Source organism: Aplysia californica, unplaced genomic scaffold (assembly GCF_000002075.1).
Source record: "Aplysia californica isolate F4 #8 unplaced genomic scaffold, AplCal3.0 scaffold00493, whole genome shotgun sequence".
Classification (NCBI taxonomy): domain Eukaryota; kingdom Metazoa; phylum Mollusca; class Gastropoda; order Aplysiida; family Aplysiidae; genus Aplysia; species Aplysia californica.
The window spans coordinates 404720-417259 of record NW_004797763.1 but is presented as its reverse complement, the minus strand read 5'-3'; the positions used below and the strand labels follow the sequence as shown (position 1 = coordinate 417259).

General features: G+C 38.6%; 1 protein-coding gene across 3 annotated transcripts in view; it reads right to left on the bottom strand.

Annotated features, from left to right (window-relative positions):
• The window catches only part of LOC101860680 (alpha-N-acetylglucosaminidase), a gene marked incomplete at its 3' end in the record, with an annotated part of 27743 nt that extends 18505 nt beyond the window's left edge, over positions 1–9238 (bottom strand). Inside the window, 3 exon segments of one of the 3 annotated variants that reach the window (XM_013086701.2) lie at positions 826–919; positions 6392–6452; positions 8976–9238. In XM_013086701.2, coding sequence (XP_012942155.1) covers positions 826–904 — 79 coding nt within the window. 3 annotated transcript variants of the gene reach the window in all.
• Between the last annotated feature and the right edge of the window lie 3302 nt (positions 9239–12540).

Sequence of the window (12540 nt, the reverse complement as noted above, 5' to 3'; positions counted from 1 at the left end):
TATCCATCAATCCATCCATTAACCCGTATTTTCCCGTACACACGCGTGCATCTTTTCATGAATGGGTTCCCACCATCGACCCATATAGAAATGCGTCCATGAACCAACTTTTCGTTTTTCCGTCTGTTTTGCAGAAATAGTTTTCACGCCGGTGGTTATGTTTAAAAATAGAACTAATCAGGTATTTCGAAAATTGGAAAGAGATACAAAAACGTCTGCCAAAAGTTGTGCAACAGTTTTTCGAATGATTTGTTTCAAAGTCTAACACACTGCTTTGAAGTTGAAGGGCAGAGAGAGAGAAAGAGAGAGAGAGAGAGAGAGAGAGAGAGAGAGAGAGAGAGAGAGAGAGAGAGAATGTTTACAGAGGGGGGCTCAGTAAGGAGAACATGGAAAAGGGGCCCTGTACAGAGGGTTAGTAAAACCTTTTAACCGATGCTGACCTGACAGCAAGTCTTGACAAATTCGTTTGGTTTCAATTTTCATTAGAAACTTGTACTGCCAGGTAATTTTTGAGTATAGCTGACAAGAATGAAATCCAGGTAAATAAGTGTCTTGATTAATTTTAAAGAAAGCCTTTTTTCTACCAAAAGAAAATAAAAGCGCAGTGAAGTAGGCTTACATTAACTATGGTTAATCCGAAAACAGCGGTAAACCAAAGGAAAATAACACCCCCCCCCCCTTCTTATTTATTTTCTTTTCGAGCAACCTCTTAACGAGAAGCTCGGCTAAGGAAAATTTGAAATCCTACAGAGTTCGGATTTAGCAAACTCCAATGTATGTACTGGTACTTTAATTCTATTGTGTAGACTATGTAAAATGACCTACCCCGCACACCAGCTGCAGGTCTCACAGTACTTATCACAACAAGAAGTACCACAGATAAGAGCATCGCTCCTCCAGGCATTTTGAACCTTGAGCTCTGAAAATTAAAAAAGGAAATGTTTTTGAAAACAGGCTACACAACTATTAAATTTCGTTGATAACATGGTTATCACATAAAATATTTACATGTTGATAACAGAGAGATAAAAAGCAGCCTTGAACTACTTGCTCATACTCAAAGCAGACAAACGACATAACATCACGACACTGCAGTCTAAGGACATGTAGGGCCTATGAATAACCTGGTGGAATATTATCAAGGGTTTAGCGTCCCTATCAACACACAGTGAAGCTATATAAGAGGCGGACCTTGAAATTTAATGCAGTATGTGGAGACCGTTGATATCTCTTTTCTATAATAATCATCCCAAGTTCAAGAACACACCATTGGGGATTCAAACCTCAGTCATTTGCCCGATATAGTCCAGTTCTGTGTCAGTGTTCACCTCAGAACACCTCTATAATAGTAGCATATCGCCGGCCCAGAGTACAACTGTCGTATGTCCACGCACACTGGTTTTGAGAAATAAGCCTTAAAAGTCTGAGATGGCTCCAGATTCAAATCAATCACCAACTGATTCATCTAACTGTTACCCATTGTTGTTTGTGTGTATAATCAATGTTTTAACTTTAAAAGTTTTCACAGATTGCTGTTTTCCTGTGGAATTGAGAAACAGTTTTTGTTTTAAGAAAATCTAGTTTTCTGAAAAAATCGAACTGAATACTCCAAATTACAAATGTCGTATCTCCATATTAAGTTCCAAATCTCCATAATCTAGTCTAAATTTCATGGCTGAGTCACTCGCCTGCAGGGCAGAAGGTCCTCCTTGGCTCAAATCCCACAGGGGACGATAAGAATCCCCCCCCCCCCCCCCCCGAAAAAAAAACTTTTTTTTTTCAGAGGTTCACATGAAGTCAATGTTCTATGGCAGACTGATGCTGAAATTTGAGATGGCGTCTCTCAAATAACCTCACTGTGTTGCAAGGGATGTAAATCTTAACTAACGGTCATTCCAGTTGCAAGGGGCACACAGGAGTCTTGGCATCCGTAGTCCCGTGGCCACCTAATGATCTTATAGCTGCACTACTACCTGTAATATCTCTCATTTGACCTTTTTGTGATGCAAGGGATAACCTACGAAACAAAATACAACAGACAACACCTTCAATACCCTACAAACGTTTCTGTCTCGTCCAACCAAAAACTAAATTGGCAAAGGAAAAGGGGTAATGTAATGTTTTTCACTTTTGAGAAAAATCAAACGATTTTAGTTTGACTTTCTCATTTCTCGCATACAACACGGTATTTTTAAACATGGCGTACCTGGTGACTCTTCCCCCTTTTTTCAGTCAGATTTATGTGTGGACAAGTCCATAATTATGAGATATCCACTCATTAGCTTATCACAAAAACGTGAAAAGTTGACAATCCCTCTTCTTCCTATGCACCCTTCAAAAGGGTAGATCTATAGTCATAACGAAAATTCCATTTCATAATAGAAAAAAACAATCTTCATTGTCCTTTCCAGACACCTTGTTTTCGTCTACGTGTTCAAGAATAACAGGTACAGTAAGTTTGAAATATAAATAAGACACATAACACAATACATGTATAGGCCTACAGTGTAAATGAAATACACATACACACACAGACACACACACAGACACACACACACACAAACACACACACACACACACACACACATACACATGTACATACGTACAGACAGACAGACAGACAGACAGACTGACAGACGCACACAAACATACATACATACTTACATACATACATACATACATACATACATACATACATACATACATACATACATACATACATACATACATACATACATACAATTCTATATAGCTTTATATTATTTCTGTCTGTTCAACAAGCGCGTCTCATGACCACATGATCTGTTTATTTCGTTACAGAACAAAAATCTAGACACTGTTCAGGTCTTGTTGTCCCTCCAAGAAAAGGGAGTGCCCACAACGTGTCAGTATAAAATCTGTTTTATAATGTCTCCTCATTTTTGCACCCCTTTTAAGTGCAGTCATGCGTGCCGGTGTATTTATTGCCTTGTTGACAAACAACTTTGCAAGACCAGGAAGCACATTCTTCTATTCTGCGTATGTGGGATGGTGTGTTTGTGTTATAAGCACAATTATAAACCCAACCGTTGTGCTAATGTTTACACTTCTTTACACTACAAGGGACGATAACCTTCTGAAGCCTTTGAGCCTAAATGGAGAAAGAGAAATTTGAAGTTAAAGATGGAAAGATAATGAAGTCTTTTAAATCATATGTCTATATTTCTGGTGAGGAAATTTGAACACTCAAATTCCTCAGATGTAATGAATGTCGAATCATGTTTTTATACATGTATGGTTTATCGTGTGATCTAACACTTATAATGAGGGTGGCGTCGGTGGCCTAGTGGTTAGACTACCGGACTCGTAAACGTGAGATTGCAGGTTCGGGGGTTCGAGCGTCAGCTCGGTCCGACGTTGTGACCTTGAGAAAGGCACTTTACACGAATTTCCCACTTGGTTCGGAGACGGACGTTAAACTCGGAGGCCCCGCCTCTTAAATAACATAATAGTGTTGATAAGGGCGTTAAACATATACCATTTCACCTATAACGACCTTGGTATTTCAAGTAAGATAACTGTTACTGATAGAGAAGATTAGGATGTGGCGCCATGGCGACAGCCTGATGTAAGGGTCAACAAGGTCGGCTCTGCTTTTGTTTTAACACATACTCAATTTTCGAAGTTAAATAATATTATATTATTGCTATACATTATACCAAAAAATTATGGCGCTCATATGACCTTATGCAGTTGTGAGCGCCGTAAAACCCTCTACTATAATTTTTTTTTTTTAAATACTCACAAATAATGCACCAGCACACAATCGCATGTTCAAAAAACAACAGGAGTGAAATAAAATGGAATGGGTTTAGATCTAACGCCCCTATCAACACTATTAAGTTATTTAAGAGGCGGGACCTTCGAGTTTAACGTCGATCTCCGAAAGGACCGAACCAAGTGGGAAATTCGTGTAAAATGCCTTTCCCCAAGGACACAACGTCGGACCGAGCCGAGACAACATGGGTGCAATAAGATCAACAAAATATTACCTATCTCTGTAATAAATCTCAGAAGGTTGACTTTTCTGTCAGTTCTGGACGAAACGAGAATAACCCTCTTTGTAACGACCAATTTACTTTAATTTCTCCTTCCTGACAGGCGCCTGTTGGTGCGGCGTTGTTGGTTGAGAACCCTGTTCCACGATATTTTGGAAGTTGGAAGTTTCAATTTGTTCTTTTTTTTAAAAAAGAAATTACATTTTCCTCTCAGTGTTGTGGTGCATGTACGTCGTTCCAACACGAGACACAATAAATATTAACACAGTTTTCGAAAAGACAAAACTCACTGAAGACGCGAATTTTGTACCATTGAAGACAAGCTGTTTCGATGTTTCTTTTTAAAAAGAAGCATACCTGTACAGCAAAGAAAAATTTCTCTCTGAGGTAATAAAGTATTAATATTATCGTATTATTCTTATCTTTTCTTATCTTACATTCGTGATTCAGACAAATTTTCCATTTCCGTTTTTCTTTATCTAAAACTCAAAAAGGCAGGAAACAACATCCAAACTATGAAATGTTCAAATTCGTGTTTCTGATATGTGCATGTCGGTTCGAAATGTGCCGCAACATTGTCTTTGGCCATCTGCTGATCTGGCACATCATGTGTCCGCTACGTCATTTACTTCTTCACTTCCATGTTCGAGAAGTGAATAATAGAGCAGGCCTGGGGAATGAAGGCTCATTCCTGGTGATTTGTGTATACGCTGCAATTTGCTTCTACTCATAGTCCCGAACGAAAGAGCCCGAGGCAGTCTTGGGCTAGGTGTTAAAGAGTTAAACTGTACTAAGTAGTGTAGGGTGTTCAAAATACGTCGGGAATTCCTGTTGCCACAACATAAGTACCCCCCTCCCCCCACCTTCCACTCGGAAATCTTAACCTAACTTTTTGCATAATAAAATTGTTAATCAATAGCCTACGTAGAATCAGCCATCTAGAATACTCTGACACCGACATTCAGATGTAACTCGACTCTTGAGCCAACAAGACACAGGCTGTACTTAACAAAGTCGTGTCCGGATACCATGTCATCTGCTTATACAGAGTGCACGCTGTCAATCGTCAATCGAATCGGTTGTTTTCAGTCACAATAAAAAAAAACACTAAATCCCAAATAAGTTATCATACCTTTTATTTATAAACACGCTGAATACGTTTATCTCATCGAGTGTTAATTTCTACTCAATCCAGTATTTTAAAAAAAATAATTTGTAAATAGATTAAATAGCAGTGGCGTTTTAGGGAAGTTTGGGAAACTGTACTAAAGGCCTATTGCAAAATCGGAAGACAAAACTGGCTTGGTATAAAGGTGGGGTTATCTTACGTATTCTAAGAGTTAATTTAAACAACAAATACGTAAGATTAGAGGTCGGATTTGGTTACAAGAGCGCAAGAGATCTCACTTTTTTTTCCCCTCAAGAAGTAGAAACATGTTGTACAGGATCCATCCATTGTATGCTATGTCAGTTAAATAACTTGCATGTTTGAAAACAGATTAATAAACTTTAAAAAAACACACACATTCACACACACACACACACACACACACACACACACACACACACACACACACACACACACACACACACACACACACACACACACAAATATACACAGAGAGAGAAAGAAAGAGAGAGAGAGAGAGAGAGAGAGAGAGAGAGAGAGAGAGAGAGAGAGAGAGAGAGAGAGAGATTAGTGTTGAGGACGTTAAAAGTAACTCTAAGCGGGTGTCGTGTCGGTGATGCAGCGGTTCGGCGCTTCGATGTCACATGCAGGAGATCCGAGTTCGATTCTTGTGTGGGAGCATTTTTATCGAGTATCTTCGTCTTTTCCGCTGGGACTGGGATGTTGTTTCCCTCCCAGACAGGATGGCTTGGCTCCCAATGATCTAAGTTGTGTTGATAGAGGCGTAAAAACACGTCCTCATTTAAAAACGTAGCCCCCACCCTGGATTTTTCACCGAACCCAGTCTCGTGACAAAATTGCAACAAGTATAGCCAACGACAAAAATTAGAACTATAGTTTATTGTACTGTGAAGACATAGGAACTGCAATGACGAAATGTAACCACCGACAGTGTGCTATTGATAATACTATTAATGAAACACAATTTCGGCCAGCTGGCAAATCATCACCTAACGTATTCTAATCCAAAGCATAAATCATGATTTATGGTAAATGAATACAAAACTATTCTTCTGTATTCAAAAGAAAGTGTGAGAAGTCAAGAAGTTACGCCACAAACTGAATATTATTATGACGGAATTGGCACACCCACCCCAATGAATAAAATGTTATTCGTGTTCTAATGAAACTGAAGTCAAATGACCCAATGAAATTTACGCCCTACCTACTGACGACGATCGTTTTGGCCACTCGACCATACTTGAAGACTCACTGTTTTGACCACTCTAAAAAAGAAGCATAATAATATTTTATTATTCAAACAGATTTTTCAATTTTGTTATCTTTTTTCTGTACCTTAAAATGCAACAAAATTCACACCAATGTTGCAGCCTTTGGTCTGCAGCTGATCAGACGTGTCCACTAACAATAAAACATTAAACTAAAATTAATTTTTCACCGCACCCCCCCCTCCCCCCGAATTTTGAGTTCGAGGCTGTGGGTATATCTTTGTCATCTAATGTTATCTTCATTAAGTAAGAAGACGAAGAATAGATCTACATAATATCTGTATTTAGTACAAAATAGAGTCTACGCAGACGGCTGCCATTCTTTGTGTGCAAGAAGACCAGAGAAGCGTTATAAAATGATGAAATCGGCTAATAAGAAAAACTAAAAACATAACTGAAGTTTGATTTCAGACTACAAGCACATATAGCTACATCTTGAAAGTACTTGAAACTTCATATGAAGACTGTCTGAGATAGATAGATAGCTCGACAGATAGATGTACAGACAGACAGACAGACAGACAGACAGACAGACAGACAGACAGACAGACAGACAGACAGACAGACAGACAGACAGACAGAAACATTGTCTTCAGAAATAACAGCGCCTTGACACAGATCAAAGGCCCTATGTCGACCACTGTGCCGGCTACAATCGTCAAATAAACCTGCACCCTGACCGAGAATGGATTACGGCCATGTTTACTCACCTTATACCACCAGGTGAATATTAGACACCTGCTGATACAGTGACACTGACAACGTTGAAGAACAAAGAGAAACGGAAACACGCTGTAGAATGTACCAAGACGAGTTAGGAATAATGAACACCTTTACAACAACTCATGAGAACAAAGTCCAGCACACAAATAAGCTTCACCGATTTTATTTTTTTTAATAGTCCTGTTTGTGAGCATGTTCCTTTTGACTTCTCTCACTATGACTGAAAAACAAAACCCTAGCCTACCTGACTGGTAGATTGATAAACAAGGCGGATATAGTCTATCGTTCCAATGATCTATTGTTATGTTAATAGCAGTAACACGATGACGAAGAAGATGATAACAAGCTTCCCTGACAACTTGCTAACAAGATTATAACTACAATCAGAGAAAGAATAGATTCATTGTTTTTACACCGCCAGATAAGAATAAGGATACAGTTGGGTTGTTTACACAGAGATAGGGTTGAAGAACAAAGGCAAATTTCATTAACTCAGAAGTGGCTGCAGAATGCAATAAGAATACGGAGTGCTTATTGGCCCACAGGGGCATATATGATTTCCCCTAGAACATTTCTTATTTGCCCACAAAATTGCGAGTTATCTCCCCTGTATTTGGTCTCCCCCCCCCCAAATCCACAAAGTCCGTCAATCGTATATTTTAAATTGAGAATGTATAGTTTTCCAATCTAATGCTAAAAATAAAAAGATGAACAATAGAGTAAGAAGTTACACATTTTCATCTTGTTATCCAACACAGTATACATAGAGTAAACAAAGAAATAACTCAATTATACCGTAATATATTGTTTGACGAAAGAAGCAAGCCCACATCCGGAGAACCTACATTCTCAATGAAATAATGTTCGCAGACGATCAAAGTCTGTACTTCATAACAATAACGCTGAACTGCAGGAACACGCTGACAAACAATCAAATCTGTAGAAATGTGTTCGAGATGGAATGCCTCAGGAAAACATTAACAAGAAGGGATAAAGTGAAAAAAAATAAAAGAGAACAAATTGGGACAATACCACGTATGAAATAGGCTACATTGAAAAACAAAGCATTAAAAGGCCCATGTGGGCCAATAAGAGCAGCCAAAAGAATAAGAAGATAAAGAAGTAAAGAATAAGGCTAATAATACGCATCTTTTCTCCAGCCTACCTCTGTGAACATCGTTGAACATCACAAACAGGTTCACCGAATTAAATACAAGTCATGTGAGTGTTTCGTATGATCTCTATGATCTCGTATGATCACTATGAAATAGTGTAAAGCGCATAGAGCCTGCTGTTGAGCGGGGATATTTGCTATACAAATGCTATTTATTATTATTATTATTATTATTATTATTATTATTATTATTATTATTATTATTATTATTATTATTATTATCTCTCTTCTATGTTCAGACTCGTGGAAAACCCCAACCAGACATATAGGTAGATTGTCAGAAGGTCACGTGATTACGTTAATATTACTGGAATAACCAGTTGTTACGAAAGAGGTGAGTTATACGATCATATAACAAGCTTCACTAACACTTGAATCATATTTTTTTCAATAAATTGCTTCCATGAGAGAGAGAGAGAGAGAGAGAGAGAGAGAGAGAGAGAGAGAGAGAGAGAGAAGTTTATTAGTTTATGTTAACAGTGCCAGGTAAGCAATAGTAAGCATTGTTGAGGACACTTGCTGACACTATATCAACGTTTGAAGAACAAATCTCTTATAAAACACACTCTACCATAAAGAGATAAGAATGATACTACATAGTACCAATCGTCCCTCAAACTTACCTCTAAGAGCCTAGTCCAACGACACACACAAACGGCTTCACCGAATTTACAACAGTCCTGTATGTTTGTCTCCTCCCTTTTCTCTCTGCTGCACTCTGAGTGAATAAATAGCCTAGACTGCGTCACTGATAAAGTAAAAAGACAGTGCTGGGATTAGACCTCGGCCTATGCCTGTGTACTGTGTAGGCTACGCTGTAAACTTAAAGAACTTTGGCCCGTTTCTTTATTGAGGGCGCCTTCTACAGCTACATTTAGCCTAGCCTACGACACACCGAGCGACATGACATAACATAATAAGCATCATGTGATACAGCGAAATGAGTCAATGTTATGAACGTGAGGGCGGTTTACAGCGCCTTGTAAATTTAATTTTCTACGCCCCCCATCGGCTTAATACTGTTATACAAAATGTAGATAATCTGGGGGCGGGCGGATTGCTTACTGTAAACTCTCTGGTAATACTGGGTTTTAAGAAAGAGAAAGAAAAACCACCCAGTCATGGAAATAGCACGATTGATTTTTTTTGCCAGCACCTTAACGAGGCCTACAACTCAAGCACTTTAGTGGACTATACCGGTGCTCTAATAGAAACCAAGACGTTAACGATTTGAGGACGCAACGAACACAATACAACCGAAACTGTCTAGGGCGGCCACTCATGATCGAGGAGAAAAGTGGTCGTCTTAGGCAGATTGTCGTCGTACACAATGTCAATATAATATTGTAACGATTACGCAAGGAAGGGGGTGGAAATTGGCCGTTTGTACAGGTGACTGTGTTAAACAGGTGGCCGATGGAGAAGGTTTGGCTGGTTAATTAAAATTTATGCCCGATCTTCAGCACGCAAAAGGTAACGTTGCAACGCATTTCGAACCATTATACACAAATCAGAAACAAGAACGTGCGTGCTTCATAATAAGCCTGTGTTGTTGCATGCTTTTTGAAGTTTCAAATGATGAAAACACAACTGAAACTTTTTATTAAAAATAGTGTTTTCAACCGTCGTCAAATTAGGATCAAAATGCTCGACTTCAATGAGTTAAAGTACAGACAGATCCAGCTGGCGGTTGGCTGGCTCGGATCAGCGGACTGTATCTTGTTATACATTAAAGATAACAATGTCACTTACCAGAGTATTCGTTACCCATACTTTACTTTACTTTTCCGTTACCCATACAAATACGCTTCGTTTCGTTTGTTGTTTTTGTTGTTTGTTTGTTTTTTATATCGCCGGCCAGCTGTAAAGGTGCATGATTTTTTTTTATCAAGCCCGAAATGTTCATTTATTTATTGTTTGTTTGATTTTGTTTGTTTGTTTGTTTGTTTTTTGGGTTGTTTGTGTTTTTTGTGTTGTTGTTTTTTTGTTATTGTTTTTTTTTCGGGGGGGGGGGGGGTGGTGCCAGTTGTTTGTCTTCCAAAAATATAAAAATTATATTATGTTCAAAATTCAAATTCTGAATGATAAAAAAGTAAGGGTGTTTCACTTTCACCTGTGGTCTAGGCCAAGTGCAAATTCTGTAACCTGCTTCTTCCACTCATATCGATCCTCAGCTTTCTGTTGTTAGATATTCCAGTCAAGGCCTGTACTACTCTTTTATTATGTTGTCGTGCTGTCGTTTCCTGTATTTCTTAACGTTTCACTCTTTGTGCTTTTAAAAGTAATTGAATGTGTTTTACGTTCTCATCAATACACTTTAGGTCATTTTAGAGGTGTGCCGCGTGGACCCTCCCTGACCGGGCAAAACTGGGCTGAGTGGGATACATCAAGCATAATTATTATTATATTCATGACGGACTAACGGACGGACGGACGGACGGACGGATGGAGATACTGAATTGAAAAGTTGAAACAATAAGATAATAAAGATAAAGAGGTTTTATCATGAGTTATGCTGGTAGACCATGATTTATCCTGGTTGTGAAATTTCCAGTTGTTATCATAAAATAAAACCCCTCACTCGGGGAACGAAGTAATTATCTATTATAGTTATTATCATGATCATTATCATTGTCATTATCGTTATCGTTATCGTTACCGTACACCAAAAATGTCGTCTTTATCTCCCCTCCTTCTTTTTTGTGTTTGCTACTCTCTTGTAACACCTCTAAAGTCTTTTCTAAGAACGGATGAAGAGCCTGTTACCATTAAACCACGGGTGCCAGTTACTTACTACTTGTTTTCGATTTTTAAAAAAAATCAAATTTAATTATTTTTTTTTAAACCTTTGAGATAGAGAGACCGTTGATGCCAAGATGACTCGGGGCAGACTATTTCTAATTACAAACTGTATTATGATGTTGTGTAATGACTTGCCTGTATGACCGACGTACAAGTGATTTAAGACGCGAGTAACCCCCTCCCCCCTCCCCCCCGCCCGCCCCCCGATAAGTCAGATTCTAAAAAAGTAGAGAAAGTGGAAATTCAAAGTTTCAAAGCCCGCGCACCTTGTAGTTAGTATTGCGTGTCTTCTACCTTACGTACCCGATAGGATTTAGTTTGGTTATCAATGGGATCATTTGGGGAGAAGATTGTTTGATTTTTAATGATGTAACACTAACTAGAGAAATAAAAACTCCAGCAAGTTTGCCTCAAACCCTGCTGAAAGCGGTCAGTTGTTGCAAAGCGTTTCCGCCAACCCGTCGTCAGAGTGAGTGAGAATATACAATCAACGCAAAGAAGCTCTTGTTACAGACATTACTTTTTTATTGAAATGTTATGGAACGATAGAAATTAAGATTTCAGAATTCAAACCATCGGTTGACTTTGTCAGTTCTAGCAGGTAATCTTAACTTTGATCCTGTCTATTGCGGCCACTGTGTATAACAGCCACTTTTCTCTGTATTCTCGAGTGACCGTTGTGTACAGGTTTGAATGTAGGCTACTTACCGGAGTAGCCCTAACATAATATGTAAAAATAAACATAATGTACGAGTGCGCTCGTACTTTGCGTGAAAAGTCCAGGTTCGAGCCTTGGTTCGGACATGGATTTCTTTCGCCCCCTCCTGCCCACCCAGCAGCAATGAGTACCTGGCCTCGAGTTCTGGAAGTAAAGGCGGCGTGAAAAGGAACTGGTCACCCTACCACAATAATATGCCGAAGGCCCGGGAAGTTGTTTCACTAACAAGGCAATTCCCAATGTCCGGATAGGACACGGGTACAACTTTACTTACGTTGCATGGAGCAACGTAATAATATATCATTCTTATACAAGTACAAGCAGAAGTTGGCAAAAGGCAATGCTGCAGTCATCAATCGATGTGTAAAGTGTAAAGAAGAACTGTAACATAATAACTGATAACTAAAAACTGATAACTAATAACTGATAACAAGCATCACTTAAACACTTGAACAAGACTTTTTCTAATTGTGTCTGTTGCAATGATTGATTGCAAGGATTTTACGACGCCATCGACATAGTTTGGATCCTATAGGAAGCACTCTATTTTTGTGAGCATGTATTGTTATCATAATAATTATAGTTATCTTTTATAGTTATTATCATTATCGTTATCATTATTATTATCGCTGTCAATAGCATTATCGTTATCATTTTAATAATAATAA